Source organism: Pagrus major, chromosome 15 (assembly GCF_040436345.1).
Source record: "Pagrus major chromosome 15, Pma_NU_1.0".
Taxonomy (NCBI): domain Eukaryota; kingdom Metazoa; phylum Chordata; class Actinopteri; order Spariformes; family Sparidae; genus Pagrus; species Pagrus major.
In genome coordinates this window covers 6,529,754-6,546,821 of record NC_133229.1, presented here as the reverse complement: position 1 = coordinate 6,546,821, position 17,068 = coordinate 6,529,754, and the positions used below count along the sequence as shown (strand labels likewise).

The following is a 17,068-nucleotide window of genomic DNA, read 5'->3' as shown; positions in this document are numbered from 1 at the left end:
AGACAGAAGACATTCAAATATTCACATATGAGAAGCTGGAAACAGTGAATTTATATTTAACAATGCAAAAGAGTTCACTTAAAGCTGCTGTAAGTGATATATTTTTATTAAGATAGGTGTTATAAAGCTCTTTATTCCAACAGTAATCACTGTTAAAGAGTGTTTGGTCAGTAACCCATGTCTCTCCTCCCCCCGCTCATGCAGTAAAAGTGAAAAGAAACTTTCTGGTATCCCTGTCTACTTTATCCAATCAGGACAGAGAACTCCATAAAGAGGTGGTCCTGTCTGCTCATGAACGTGCAGAGATCAGGATCCTCCTGTATGCTGCTGTTTCTCATGATTACCACTGCATGTTCATGTGGTGATGTAGAGAGGAGGGAGCGGAACTGAAAAATGGACAGGAAGTTAGCTAAAATAACGCTTAAAAGCTTTAAAGGAGCACTTTGTACGATGCAGCCAGAATTTCAGTTTAAAACATTCAATATACAAACTAACATTAGCAAGAGAATGTGAAGAAACAATAGTGATGACGTTATGTCAACGACATCTATGCAGGCTGCTGCGTTTCTGAGATTTCTACTGAATTGAAATCTCCAACTAAACCTGGCTAGTCCTGTCTCGTACAGCTTTGTACCACAAGAGGCGATAGTCTGATAGCTGCAGTAGCTTCATCTGGGAGATGTAAAAGAACTGATCTTTACACCTATTTCCTTACTAAACAGAAAAATACAAACCTCTGAATTCAGGTTTCTCTCGTTTACTGAACCAAGACAAGCTTAATTGCCTCGTTAACTCTGACTTGATTCAAACTCGACATAAACTAAAACTCACCAAAACAGTCTTAGTTTGTCTTTCCACAATCACCTCAGGTTTGATCAAAATAAATCCTCAATTAAACGAATAAGATGAGAAAATACTTCAGCCCTACATGCTGTTTCCTACTGTAAATCAGCTCTGTGCTGTAGCCTATCTGCCGGTCGCAGAGGCTGTGTTCAGTCCCAATCTGGAGTTCACTGGCTCCGTTGACAGTGGTGACTCCTCCAGTCATCCGAAGTGTGCAATGCTGGCAGAATCCAGTTAGCTTATAGGGCAACTTTGCTCCACAGCTACCTGAGCTACTTGCTAACAGTAGCTAGTCACTTAAACCAAAGATGACTACGGCAAAGAGTGCACTGAGAAGCAGTAGGCGATCACGCTGCCCCCTATAGTATTTGAGCTACCGTCTAATCTGGTCACAAATTACACCTTTAAAAGAAAAAGTGATTCAAAGTGTACTTCAGGTCATGTCTTACATGGTACCACTTTTATTTGCATCATCAACTCTTTTCAAGTTAAGTTGCTGTTCTGACTCTCAGGAGAATAAATGATCTCCTCTCCGACAATATCATACTCCACCATATTGGTTTCTTTAAGTCGGGTCAGATTAAGCTCTCCTTCTTTCTCCTCTCTCTCTCTCTCTCTCTCTCTCTCTCTCTCTCTCTCTCTCTCTCTCTCTCTCTCTCTCTCTCTCTCTCTCTCTCTCTCTCTCTCTCACTCACACACACACACACAGTCATACACTGCTGATCTGTCAGAGTGATAGACAGCCTGCTTTGGTTTGTTGGTAATTAAAGCTCCTGTTTCCCTGAGGAGAAAACAACGACCTATGATCTGTTCACTGCCTTTCACTCAGCAGGACCCACAACACCCACTCATCCACCTCAGACATTGTATCATGATTATTTCTTAGCCACTTGCAGCCTTTAATCTTCTGCATTTCATTATGTTCTTGGCCATATCAGAGTGTGGAGGGCATAACTGTTCTCCCAGGTCAAACCAGTAACAGTTTGATCCATCGTGCGTCCTCTAATGCTAATGTTAAACAGGCATATTTGGTATGTGACCCACTGTTTGCTGAGAAGGTCAGGCGCTGCTGCTTTGTGTGCCTGAGTGCCTTTGCTGGCTCATCAGAATGCAAAGACATGGATCAGAGTGAGCGAGAGAACAGGTGGAAAGAGCATAACCCGCTAAAACTGACTCAATCTTAGCTTGAGCCCGCTGCAGAGATTTTCCTAGCAGCTAAAACGAAAAAAAAAATTGGTTTAACGCTGTAGAAAAAGTCACTTCTAGGTGACAGAGTGTCCTCTATCTGCTGAGGAGGGTGACTACAGGATGTGATCACACATCACACACACACACACACAAACACACACACATGCTCGGCTGCACTGATGGAAACATTTGCCTCTACCATATGCCCTCATCTCCTACCAACTAGAGAAGCTTTGATATATGATTATTTTTAAATTTAATTGGCCAATTTCTTAGCGAAATTGTGTAGAATTATTTATTCCAAAAAACTAAAAGAAAACAGGTTATCAAAGTGTTTTTTTTTACATGTAAAGAGTTTAATCTGATGTCATGCAAAACAGTGGAAGAGAGTTAATTGCTTTGACGAACAACTACTGATTGTTTTATCAACTTAATCAATTATCGTTTTGTGTATATAATGTCAGAAAATAGGGGAAAATGCCCGTTGCAATTTACTTAACTCAAGTTGATGTCACACTGCTTGGTTTGTTTAGACCAACACTCCAAAACATCAAGATTTTCAGTCTATTGTAACAAACAACAAAGAAAAGCAGCAAACGCTCACAATTGAAATGCTAGAATGAGGAATTGTTTGGTAATTCAATAATTAATTGATAATCAGCATGACTGCTCATTACTTTTTGTCAATCAGCGAAGAGAATAATTGACTAATCATTTCAGCTCTCATGTTGACACATGAAAGGATTTGACTCTGGTTTATAGAAGCTCTTTACACACTTACACACAGCACAGAGAACGAATGTACTGAAAGAACTAAATATAGACATACAGAACGAGTGAACAAAGACAAACTTAACAAAGGGAAGAAAACGTGAACATACAGCTATCATAGCAGGTAGGAATATATAAAAAAGTTTGGGCGTGTCAAGTGAATTTTATTTATACAGGCCCTAACTCACCCTAAACTGCGTCATAGGACTGTAAAGAATATGACACCTTCTATATTTAGACCCTCTATCTGAAAGAGAAAAAACTCCACAGGAGCTTTCTGGGAAAGATAAACAGTCAGTCGATTTCATACAAACAGTAGACAGATATATTTATAATAGTACAATATTGAGCGACAGAATGACACTGTTTGTAGGCTGAAACAAGTATCAAGAAGTCCAATAAATCCAATAAAGCGATATCCAATAAAATGTGTCAATATCCATACTCCTGATAAATCCTCATTGGATAGCTGACTGAAGTTTAGTCATTCAAGTTTATAAAAAACTTGTTCTGCAATAGTTCTCTTGTGGTTTTCTAATAAATAGTAAATATAGCAACCTCTGATCAACCCATATCCATTTCAGGCTCAAGTTAACAACTTCCGACTAGTCCACGACCCGAGGAACAGGAATGATTGAAGTCAGTTTGACATAGTGGCTAAACCGTGTAATTACAGCATCATGTGATCCACACTGGCCCAGAAAGACTTTATCCCCTAAGCTTAAATTGTGAAAGAAGCAGCGTCACAGCCCCTGTGAACTGACTCAGAATTTGCATCATTTGGCCTGATGACAGTTGGACCATTAGATTGTTTTATTCTCATTCAAGTTCTCAAGTTTAGCGAAGGGCTAAACCGGAAGTTAGCCGCTCGACTGTCAGAAGTCTGTAGTGCGCACGCACTATGGGTCCCCCTATGTGGAAGATCTGGGTAATTTTACACCCAGGAAGTCCAACTTTTCCGGCCTCATGCGCCACTGAGCAGCTTTCCTCCGTATTGTATCCAGATTATTAGATTTAGGATCAGTCCCACCAACTTCTCCTTTGAACACCACCCACTTTTGTTTCAAGCCAGAACCATTATGAGAACGGATACTAATACAGATAATTTAGTTGGTTGAAGAGATACAGATACAGATATGGTGTACTTGTTCAACCCTAACTGTCAATAAAGTAAAAAAACGTCAGACACATGAATTATCTATTGTATATACAGGTCAAAATGTTACTGTATACTGTATGTACAGAGCTCTATATAAACTGTACTGTACAAATGGTGCAATTATGGTTATGTATATAATCTTATAGATATTGTGATTTCAAACCACCCACCCTGCTACCTACCTAGCAAAAGCAATGCCTGTCTTTTCTGTGTATGAGATATGATTTTAGTTCGTGCACAGAGATCATGAGTCTGTGGTTGTGGACAAGACCTCAGAGGGACATTAAAGTTCAGAAGAACATGTAAAAAGCTCACAGGCACACAAGTGATGGCATGACTAAGTTTCCCCTCCATGTCCTCTATGTGAATATTCACATGTACGTGTTTTACATACGTGCGCGATCACAAGACCTGCATACGGTTAAGAGCATATGGGCCGTGTGTTACGAACGCGCTGAATAATTAACAGTGATGCACGTTGCCCTTCTGTCGCTGTGGGACTGAATTATTCACCCTCAGATCCGTTAGAGAGACAGCACACACACACACATATACTCACACACACACTGGCATATGATGTGAGACCATCCACGCATTTGTCAAATCTCTCAATCTGAGAAACAAAAAGGGAAATATTTGTTTATCAGTGTAGCATAGAGGAAATGTAATGTGTATCTCTGACTCATGCAAAGGGAATGGTGGAAGTTGGAACAATAGAGTGACACACGAGGACAGCTCCGACACCTGCAGGCATACACAACGATGGAGACAAACACACACATACATGCATGCCTCCACCTGAGTTTTGTCCGTGACAGGAGGAAGCAGAGAGGAGGGGAGTGAGGTCCGTCTGTGCACCTGCCCACCTAAGACAGGCTGCAAATAGACACCACCTGCATGCTGCGTGTCTACACACAGCGAGCCTCTCTGCAGTCCACTCTCTATCCGTGTTTCTTTCACAACAGCCACACGGCCGTTGTTATTCTGGGTTTGAATGAAACTAAATGTCCTAACAACTCGTGCTGCAGGTCTTGGGGAAACCCCGTTCAGGCTAATCGACCTGCATTCTCCCCATCGTGACTCAGCAGCATTTGCCTTCCTGGTTTCTTCCTTAACAAGCTGCTTGGGATTCGAGCCAGAGTCTGCATCCACTGAAACATGTTTATTAAGCTCTCATTAAGGCTGGAGTCACAGTAATGCTGTTATAATAAATTGTAATTAATGCTTTTATGGTGTCATTAATCTGAAAAGTCAAATTCTCCCCTTCCTCCCTCCCTTCAGAGGTCAGGATGGGAATAAATCATAAGTTTACTCAAGTCTGATAGTTTCATAGTAGTTAAGATGTAGGGACCTTTACAATGAAAGAGAGGGAAATAGCGTAAATCAGTGGTGCAGCGGCGATTGATACAGTTCAGAAAAAACATGCAGGCTTACATGTAACCTCGGTGTATGAATGGTGACTAGTTGGTTGCTAAAACTTTCTTTCTCAAATCGTCATATTTCACTTATTAATCGTACATAGCCACAGATACAGATATAAATACGTTACTTTATCACTATAAATCCTGTAAACAGCTGGTTAGAAAAGAAAAACATGATTAATATGTTTTGTCTTTGTCGCACCCGCTTCCAAAACACGTATGTGCGCCGGTATGATCAAGATCTCTACGAAAGGAGGCGTTGGTGCTCATACTGCTTTTGTCCACAGGGGCTGCCAGAATCAACAAAATTAAAGTCTCTTGTTACTGCTTTAACAATGTTAGTACGCTACAACATATAGAATGAAAAAACCTTGATGCTTTGCTCAAGGGCACTTCATCAGAGCATTTATTACCTAGTAGCTTATAGAGTCTAGAGGATGGTGGGGAGGTGACATACGATAAAGGTCCCCAGACTCATTCAAATCGGAGACATTGTGACTACATGGTATGTGCATCTTTGTCCACTAGTCTACTGCGACGTCTCATCACAGAGGACGCTTCACAGACAACACAACATGCAGACGGACATGCACAAGAAAAACGCGATTTGGATCACAGCTAAGGATGATGAATTACATTCCCATCAGCCCCAGCTGTACTTGTTAAATGTTAGCACGCTAACACACAAAACAAAGATGTTTAATATGGGACACGTTATGCCTGGTTAGCATGTGCAAGTACAGAGCCACTAGCATGTCCGTAAACTCGTAAGTCGTGTTAGTAGCCACGAGTAGCTCCTCCTTTTTTCATTTGTGAGTTATATTGTGGAACAACAGGGTCCCATCAAGGTGTTTCTGATCACGCTCACAGTAATCAAAACATCATAGGAGTCATTTTGAAGACTGTATCTGATTGAAACTGCAGCTTGGATCTGAGTTTGTTTCCTCTCATCTACTCACATTAAGAGTACAACAGAGAATAAACACCAACACAGTTAACTTTTTTAATATCGTGAAATGGTCTGTAAGTACACAGATGAAGAGTCTAAACTCCCCTTGAGGCCTATAGAGGCCGTGGAGCTCCAAAGTGGCTTGAACCAGCCAGCGAACCGTCTGGGCATTCCTTAGAGCCTCGTGCTCTCCTTAGCATGGCTGAAAAATTGTTGTGGTAATTACCCTTTAGTTAGACCACAAACTCATCCTGCCAGCACTAGTAACATTCAGGTCTGTGTAATAAAACTGTATAATGGTCATGCAAAAGGCCAAAAGGACATTAATATTATTTCAGTGTAATTACATTATATCGTAAAACTGCTCCGTCAATCACTTACCAGCACGATGTATGGGCAAGTGGTGAGTCGGCACTAACGCTCAGCTAGTGGCTTTGTGAAAAGCTGCTGAGCTCACAGTAAGTGAGGGGAGCAGGCCTGTTACAGTGTGCAGTTTGGGGTGATTATTGAGATGGATAGTTCAGACTGCTGCCCAGCAAGACCTGCCGAGCCAACAGTCGATCAGCGACCTGCAGAGTTGTACACGAGTACACTTTACTGTGTGTCTGCCTTGAGATTGTCTCGGGGCTGCATTTACATTTGATTTTAAGTCCATCTGTGTGTGTGCGTGAGTGTAATGGATCTTGTTTTATGTTTAATACATATTTCTGTTTTTAAATCTCTGCCCATGAAAGGATGCACCCAAAAATGAAAATTTTGTCATGATGTGCTCACCTTCATGCCGATGAAAAGTCAGGTGAGGTTTTCGTAGTCCACAAAACATTTCTGGAGCTTCACAGCAAAGCTTCAAAGTAGATGGGGAGTTGTCAAGAGTGTAAATAATGTCTTTTCAAATCAATTTAGCATCTTTAGGCTTCTGGAAACATGGAATATGCTGGACGAACTGCATGAAGCCATTTTTTCTGTTTTGCATTCTCGTAAACACATCAGTTGTTTACGAGAATGCAACGCTGTTTTGCTGTGAAGCTTCAGAAATGTTTTATGGACGACAAAACTTTGGCATGGGGGTGAGTAGGTAATGCGTAAATGTTCATTTTGGTTGAACTTTTCCTTTAAAGCTTCATGTCTTCACAAATAAGTGAAGACGTGAAGCTTTAAGAGGAGCTTTAAGGTGTGTTCACAATCAGACAGAATGCACCACTTCAGCCGTGACATGTTTTGACAAAGCCGCCCTACAGCACAATAGTGAAATAATGAGGAGAGCTCTTCTCAACACAAACTTTCACTGTACAATCATAACACAAATGCAAAACTATAATAACTTTTGACACCTTGCTTATCTTTCATCTTTGCATCCCACTCTCTCCCACCCTTCCCTTCTTTTCCTGTCTTCCTGTTTTTTATCTGTCTAGGTGGCGGTGAAGATTATAGACAAAACCCAGCTGAATCCCACCAGTCTACAGAAGGTGAGTGGCTGTTTTATGGCCACATGGTAACATTAATGTCTTGGTTACGGCGCTCATGGTTTTTCCATTAGTCATTCCTGAGCTCTTGCCGCTCTGTTTCTTTGCTCTTTGAACTCAGGATGTGCTGTTTTACATAATGTAATCAGATGTAGCCAGGAGAGACCACAAGGCTTGTTTAATCTCCAGACCTCCCGCCCACCCCACTCTTGACTCTCTCTGTTGGTTAGTGGTTAGAAGCGGCTAAAAATACCCCTGCCTGCCTGCCTGTTTGTCACTTACCCTTGTCTAGCAGTCGTAACCAATTATAACGCAGGGTTTGGGACCGTTTCCTGATTACTGAGTCCAAATCCAGCTCTTTCTGCTGATTAAACACACACACACACACACATCCATACACATACAATCCTCATGGTAGATTAGACCATGTGGAAGGAAAGCGGTCGCTGCTGCATCACATTATGAGCAAACGTCACCCGTTGTTAGTCTTAAAATGATACAGGTGTGCAGCTGATTGACAGGAGTTCATTTCATGGTCATGACATTAATCGTCAGTTATTGCTCTTTTAATTTTAGTGTTTTGCTAAAGGATGAACACATCGCTAAGCATCTGTCATGGTGACTCATTATAATAATGGACCATTAAAAGCACCACACCTACTCAAACAGCAGTTGATGTCTTGATGGACCTCTTGGCCTCAAGCAGCCAGGGTGAGAAAATATTGTTGTGCCGATCCGTCTTAATGAGTATAATAACAACAATTAGCTTTCCAAAATGTCTGTCAGCCCACACTGGTCTGAGAGGAATGAACTCGAGTGTTACTTGAGGAAATGAAAGCTGGAATAATCAAGCAGGGTATCGTTGCATGCGGACAAGGGACAAATTTGGTTCTTGGCTTTAATCCTACTTGTAAATCTGTAAGTTTTTAGCCAATCAGGGTGCTTCTTCTGGCTTAATACTGTTGCCGGCGTTGTTCTCCACGAGCAAAACACATCTGTAATTTGCCCGGATCTTAATTGGATCCGACTGCCATCCTTCAGCCAATCAGTGCGAAGAAGACGGTGTGAAAATTTCAAGCTCCAAGTTCCTCACTCATCTAATCTGACTGAGATAAATCTCATTGTGCGAGCTCTTTTGTTAAACAGCCTATTGTGTGGTTTCTAATCTGTGCACACACACAGTGGGGTAATGAACATTTGGAGGCTGTATGATTGCGTGTGTGTGTGTGTGAATATGAACTGAGTCTGACTTCATCGATTTGGGTCTCGTCTAGGTCATGAGTGGTTACGTACCCGATGGGTCGGGTTGTCCGCTGCCTGGTGATGGGCAGGGCAGACGTATCATGTGAGACTGCGGACCAATCAGGATCTCTCTGATCAATAATTCAGTGGGCCTTTCAGATGTCAGCTGCAGTAGAGCTGAGAGGGTCAATATGGAGAAGTTGTATGGCTTTTATGGGGGATGAGCTAATATTGGTGTAACAGCATATATGCACATTAAAGTTTGTGTTCGCATACGCACGAGTATTCATGTGTCAGATCTGCTGTGTGTTTGTGTTTCTGTGTTAAGGCATGTTTATGTAGTTGTACATTAAGTGTCCTCTGCTCTGTACTATAGATTGCTGTAATGGTATACAGAAGTGCCATCTGCAATGCAGAAGCCGGTCTTATAATGCAGCAGTTGTCTCCTGGATTGAATCGATTGTCTCACTGACTCAGAGCGTCCTATCCTTGTAAAAGCTATGCTATGGATGCATTAAAGGAAACGTCCGCCCTAATACAGTCAGTGGTTCTCATTCCTGGTGTTTGGGGTTTAGTGCTGTTGATTAGCCAGTTAATTGCAGGTAAAGATATATGTTACATATACACATATGTTATAGTTTCTGTTGAGTTGTGCACTTACATTATCCTAAATGTTTCCAACAGTGTTCAAACCCAGTGAAATCTGTCATTTTATTTAAGTTAAGGGTGCCTTTCACTTTGTTGCCTGTTACTCTAACTTCTGGGAAAACATTAGATGATACGTCACAAAGTGAAGTAGAGGTAACATAACTATAAACTTCAATACGTTACCTTGTCCGTGAACATTTCTGCCTGATTTTCACCATGGTGGTTGTTTACGAGTAAAGACAACAAGTCCCATGATCCCGTGCCACTTCACTTTGTCCTCAAACTATGTGTTTTTTAATTGATTTGATAAAGAGACCCCTTAGTCACAGAAATGAAATACTGTTCTTTGCGTTTGATGGCACTTTATGATTTTCATATTTGGATTGCGAGTACGGGTGTCACGATTTGATTCTAAATACAAAATCGATTGAAATGATCTTTCAACCTTGATAATAGAAATCAGAAGCAGATCATCCCAGTATTTTTCTTTCTCTCCACCCCTGCCTACGTTCACACTGCCAAAAGAAAAAACACAACACTTCAGTGACAACACAGTTAGCTTACCAATAGCCTGCAGCTGCTCTTCAGGTAACTTAAGGCATCGGAGACATTGGGTTTAATTTCCTTCTCAGAGATCCCTTATTGATTTGTTTGGGAAGAGGGTTTACTCAGTACAGATTTGAGAAACCAAACTGTAACAAAGGGAATTTCTGTCTTTTGTTTTAATTGTTGAATCTTCTAAGGGTGGTATTTTATTTTTAACCCTGGAATCTTCATTTTTGATAAATATTTATTGAACTTGCCTAACCCTAACCTGCAAAGAGCCACCAGAAGTTTTTGTTGTAACATATCCCTGCATATGAAAATGACAGTGGTTATAAAACAATCTTTTGATCTTTGCAAATCTAGATGTGATAGTCGATCAATGGCATAGCCATCAGTGCATGAATGAAATGTTTAAATTGAAAATCAAATCGAATGGAATTTGTGGATCATTTGACACTCCAACAATAATCCTTATTGCAGAGCATTAAAAAATATTACTGTCTACAACTTTGGTCATTGTCTCTTGCAATCATCAGTTGGTTTTGCTCTGGCTGCTTGTTTTGTTGGAGGCATTCTTCATGTTTGGAAGTCTAGACTGAATTTGAAGTTCCCTGAGGGTGTCTGGGCTGCTCTGCTCGCTCTGTTCCCATTGTGACCCCTTACCCGCAGAATGCAGCAGGAAAATTGAAAAGAATTGATTTAAGACTTCAGAAGCTGTCACATTTTCTCTTTTATTCTGTTTTTTTTTTCTGACATCCATGATGTCACAGTTGCTCTTCAGCACAGCTTCTTGGTCAACAAATTGATCATACCACACCACACTTAAATGGTTAATAGCAAAATGCTGTAGAGCTGAGCAGGCTATTTCTAGAGGCAGATATAAACAACAGACGGGCATAATTATTGATTCATTGACTCAGGCTTTTTACATGCATGAAGAGCAGAGGTTGAAGGATTTCCTGGTACATCTAAAAATCTGGTGTCTCATCTGACCTCTTGCTCTGTCATGCATACGATTCACTGTACACTGTTAGTGTTACAGTTTTTTTTATTTCTGATCCTGTTTGTTTGTCAGAGTGGGTGAGTGAGGCTTGAGAGGTCTGATCTGACCACATCACTCCTCTACTCGCTGTTAACGGCCACTCTTTCATGTTAGACCGTCAAAAAATGCCACTGATCTCTCTTTTTATGGTCTCAGCGGAGCCGGGCTGTGGCGGGCGCACCATCTGGCGCTGTAGGCACAGCCAGCACTTGGCTGTTGCAGATCCTATACAGCCACACACACACAAGCCGGAATGACACATACAAGCATATACAGGAGGATATCCTCTGGTTTAGTTCCACAGATCTGGCAACACTCACATGCATGCATTCCTGTACATCATACACACTCATATATACATGCAAACACAGGGATCCTCTCACTGAATTTAGAGTAAAGTTCATAACGCAGACACAAACACACAAAGTCAATCATAAAATCTCTGTTTTCATCTCTTATTTTCTCAAGCTTATCTTTGTCAGTCTCGTGTTCCCCTCCGATTATTAGATCTCAAAAGGAGTTTAGCAGAGACCAGAATGAGTCATGAGGCTAGAATGAAGCTTCGGTCTGTTCCTTTATGGCCCATTGGCGATCTCTGCCCTGGTGTGACTTTGTGGTGGTTTCAGTGTAACAGGAAATGAGGTCAGCTGAGCTTCCAAAGCACCTCCTTAGATCTACCACAGGAAATGCATCACATGTCATCTGTGGTCAGGGATGTTGACGTTGTCATGGTTTTTAGGCATTTTTAGCCCTAAAATAGGCCTCTCCGTTAATCCCCTCTTTTCACTGAGCAAACACTGCTCTCATCCCACCGTCCCATTGCTCTTACTCTCTTTCTAATCTGTGAATAAGAGTCATTTCTGTTCATCGCTTTAACAATCAACGGAATATTAAAGGTTATATGATCGACTGTGCCGTTTTGCTGTTAGAATGCAAGACATGTTCACATTTGGAGAAGCTTGAGCCGTTTGGTTTGTGACGTAAAACGGGCTGCAGAACACTGGCAGCTTCACCAAAAATGAAAATCTCTCTTCTTGACGTGGCTCAGAGCCACAGCACTCACCTTCAGTCTGACTATGTCACGATGGCACTCTTCGGAACAAGTTCATCTGACTCTTTCTGCCAGTTGTAAAAAGCCCATCTTGGGGTCAAGCTCCCTTAATGGCTGTTGTTTATGTCTGTCTTGCGCCTGCCACTACGCATTAGCCAATGAGATGCTGTCGGGCCCACGGGCTAGAAGAGCTTTGGTCGTGTTGAGATGAGCGGAATGCAATCGGACAGGCAGCACCGTTGTCCGAGATGAATCATAAAACAAATCAAATGTTGAGGCTGATAAGACATGCTTGGATTTACATATTGATAAACATGTTTTCAGCGCTGTTGCGGCTTTGACTGACAGGTTATAGATAATGAATAAGATGTATTTGCAGAAGCAGAGAGAGACAGAGACAGAGTTGTGTCTCTGGTTATTTTCAGCACCTCAGGAGTCAAGGACAGGACAGGACAGCTTGTGTGAATGTCACTTTGAATCCCTCTGTCTGCCAGTCTGTTTGTCTTTCTGTCTTTCTGTCTTTCTTTGACAAACAGCAAGCAGTGGTTGGTTATTTACTGATACAAATGCACATGAAAACACGCACGCACGCACGCACACACACACACACACACACACACACACACACACACTCATTAGAGGGATGAGGGCTTCCAGGCTACTTATCCTATCAATAATCTCCATGTTGAATGAGCAGCTGTGCTGCTGTGACTGAAATAGTCCAGCCAGTTCCTGTAAGTGTTCCCAGTCTGATATCTGCCGCTCTGCTCCTTCTGCATGGGGACTCTGCTGTAATTAAGGCTAGTTTGGGAGACTGGGTGCCCCTGGGTGGCTGGAAGTAGGTCACTGGCACAGACTACTGAGACCCAGGCGCATTGGAAACGGTGTGTTTTCATGTTTGTGATACACATTTCCCTTTTAGCAGCTATTCTCCTAATCATTTTCTTCAATCACAGTCTCTATTCATCATCTTACTTGAGCATTGAAATTCATTTTAATTTGAAAGAGGGTCGTTTCGCCTCGCATGTTGGCCCAAATGTTCAGAAATCGCTCACTGTGTCCAGAACCACCTTAAAAACTGCTTTATGCCACGCTGTGACCCCCCCTTAGATATTATTGATATTAATACTAGACTGGATCACAGATCTGAAACTCATTATCTGCTGTCCGCCTCCATGGTGGCTCCATCCCTATTGAGCTCGTATTGACAGACAGACATTGTGTTTGTTGTCGTTGTTTTCCACCGCCCTTCTCTGATTTGTTCTAATTTTTGTTTCCAACTGGCTGCACACGTGCTTCCCATGTGAGGGGCTTTAGGGCAGTGACGTAGACGAGACAGAGAGAGAGAGAGGGAAGAAGAGATAAAACACTGACTCTTTAGACCACCCCTCATTCAGAAAGATAAAGAAGTCCTGTCTCGATGGATGCGTCACATGTTAAAGCAGTAGTGTGGATGGATGCATATCTGAGGCTGTGACTTCTGTGTTTATATTTGAGTGCACTGCAGGACATCTTTTGGTTATTGTGTCAGTGTGTTTCCACTCTAATTGACTTTGTTACCATGGGGGAACCTCTCAGGCCAACCGAGCAGCTGATGAATATGGAGCAGGGTTTGCCACACAGGAGAAGCTCGTTATTCTGAGCCACGCAGGAATTGAAGATCTTTTGTGGATAATGGTGCCATCTACGAAATCTGCTCACATGTTCCTTTCACATCACAAAATAAACAACGCTGAAAGAGGTAGATAATGAAGATAATAAAAACATAAAGAATATAATCTTAACTAGAAACTAAGGTTAAATTTAAAGTACATAATGTACTACATGTATAAATATACATTGACAGACGTCAGGTCATGCTTAGAGGAAAAGGCTTGTGAAGCGTTATATTTGTCTCATTGTCAACAAATCCCTTTTTTTTTTTTAAATAACATGTTATACATCTCTGAATAATTTTTGACCTCTGTAAAAGTAGATTACCAAATAAAAACAATGACCTAAAATAGCTGAGCGCTGTAGCTTTTAGCAAATGTTACTCAAACAAAAGCTAGAGTGCTTTTGTTGTGAACTATTTTCAGCGGCGGATTAATACACATTTGGTGTTCTCGCCAGTACTTACTGCAGTAGTGAGCTTAAACCCACCGTGATGTCACCCTGTGGTTTGTTGACTATCAGTTTGAGGCCTTGAATTGGATTATGTGTGTTGTGTGTTAGCTTGTTTTTTTTGGAGCCAGAAGTGACCATATTTGGACAAACAGGTGGAGGAGGATTAGGTCTGATATGGTAGCCACACCCTAAACTATAACCTGCTTTATCATCTTTTTAACTCTAAATGGGATCATAATTAAAAAAATGAACATCATGCTGTATTGAAGAAGACCTGAAACGAGTGAGTGAGATAATAAACTCATTAGGAAACTGTTTATTGAGGTAATAAATCAAACAAGAAGCTATTAGAAATAGCCAGCATAATATTTCATACAGTTAAAAAGTAGGACAATGCATGTGTAATCGATTCAAAATAAACCACGGTGCCAGTGCTCATTGCAACGAAGGACAATGTCACCCAGTGCAACCACGTGGCTCATTGATTTGTTTTTCTATGGCACCAAGGAATAAGTTACACCAGACATCTCAACTTTTTACAGGATTTTTTTTGACAATGAGAAAAATACAGAAGGCTTATTCTTTAAGCCCTCTGCAGTGTGCTGTATGTGTGCGCTGGGTCTAATGAGACGCGAGGTGTCAGAGAGAGAGAAAGAAAGAGAGAGGCCGGCGAGCAAGTAGAGACAGAGGACAGAGGAAAAAATTAGAGAGAGAATACCTGCATGTTGTTGAACCAGACTGTAGCTGAGAGGTCCCACAGAGTCGGGCCTGCTCACACTGGTATAATAGCTGTGTTTGATGACCTAGAAACATAAACTATCCCAGCACTTATGTAAGACCTAAAGGGCCATCAGAAAAGTTGCACGCATACACTGATACACACACACACACGCACACACCACTACAGCCTCCATCCTCAGTTTTAATGTGACATGTTGGATTATGACGTGCAGAGCAGTTGTCTGTTTTCTCCTTTTGATACATGCAGGAGATGAAAGCATCAATCAGGATCTTTTTGCTTGATTAAAGTGGTCAGCAAACGGCAAAATCCGTGCTCCGTCTCAGGTAGCAGTGGATGCTAAATCCCAGCTCGAGTGAGTGTTGAAATCTAACACTCAAACACAGCCGCCCTCTGCACGACTCGGAGCCGGCAGAATGTAAATGATTCAACAGCACCTCTAAGTGGCTGCAGGAGCTCGTCTGACATAAACAGTCACGCCAAGACGGAGGAGGTTTTAAATGATTATAACTCTGCACTCAGCTTATACAAGATGCTCGGAAATAGACTGGAGGATGTGATTTTTCTTCTAAGGGTTTCTCATTACACAGGAGAGAAACTTTTACCGTCTGCATCATCAAAATAAACCTCTTAATCAAATTTAATTTTTTGTTTTCCAGAACCACAGGACTAGAGGCATCAATATGATTTTGCTGCTCTTTTTTTTGCACGTCCATGTTAAGATGATTATATTAGCAGCAGATGCCTTACTGGCTGCAAGCCTGTGTGCTGTTACTCCGCAGTGGGCGGCTGTGTGATGCTGCTGACTGGGTGTTTGGATGGCCGACTGGCTGGACTGCAGTGTGTCAGTGGAGTTGTAATTCTGGTCCTTATCTGTGTAGGTCAGGGTTTAGTGCGAGGTTGTCGCTGCATCACTGATATTGCTTTACACAGTACAGTAGCTCCATGATCCTCAGCTCCTCTCATGTTACTGCAGAGTGTAATCCAGTTTCAGATGTATACAGCTCGCCTAGATCAGTGCATAATAACAGTTTCTAACAGGGCTTTACCAGCAGAGACAGAGCTGACACTCAGGGTCACTGCATGTGATGTCATTCAGCATATTTTAGGATGCATTAAATGTTCCTTTGTGTCTCTACAGCTCTTCAGGGAAGTCCGAATAATGAAGCTACTGAATCATCCAAATATAGGTAAGTTTAAAGAGGAGCATGCAGCAGCTTGATGACAGCTTTGTAGTTATATTCCCATTTGTTTTGTCAAAAATATCATTATATAGACACATATTGTTTCAGAATATTTAAACACTCTTTAAACACTCTTTTTTTCTGCTGCATCAATACACCAGTACCAGCTGTGCTTTCTTGCTCTCTGATAGCAGGTTGACACACAAACATTATTTTTAAAGGCTTAATCTAGAAGAAAGAGAGAAAAGTCATGTTTAATTCAATCTTTCTGCTGTTCTCTGCCAAGAAAAGACAATTTGTATCTCTGGTAGTATAGCTAAGTGATAGCCTTGTTAAATTAATCTTTAATATGAATCAAAAATGTTATGCCCTAAATTATTCTCTGTTGTATTTAAAATGGTATCAAATGTCATAAATTTCTAAGTAAATCAAAAAATGAAAAGGTAGGAGCACTTCCTGGACTCAGTTTGCTAGAGACACTCTCTTTTGAACTAATAAAACACCTTTATTGTCACGGCATGGTCATGTTAAAGCTTTAAACAGGCCTTTGACAGGGAGTCATTTTCTAAGCTTTTGTGTCAAAGTCAGACAACACTAAATCCCATGAAATTAGCATTAGCATAACCAATTACACCAACACCCATCATCTAGCTAAACCATTATAACTTGCATCAAAAGAATATTATTATATAAAAACAACTGATAACAATAAGATC

General features: G+C 41.3%; 1 protein-coding gene across 3 annotated transcripts in view; it reads left to right on the top strand.

Moving 5' to 3' along the window:
* LOC141009751 (serine/threonine-protein kinase MARK1-like) overlaps positions 1 to 17,068 on the top strand; it is a 37,932-nt gene that overhangs the window by 4,876 nt on the left and 15,988 nt on the right. For all 3 annotated transcript variants that reach the window (XM_073482447.1, XM_073482446.1, XM_073482445.1), the window contains exons 3-4: positions 7,744 to 7,797; positions 16,310 to 16,358. In XM_073482447.1, the coding sequence (XP_073338548.1) occupies positions 7,744 to 7,797; positions 16,310 to 16,358 (103 nt within the window). The remainder of the gene's footprint in view (positions 1 to 7,743; positions 7,798 to 16,309; positions 16,359 to 17,068) is intronic.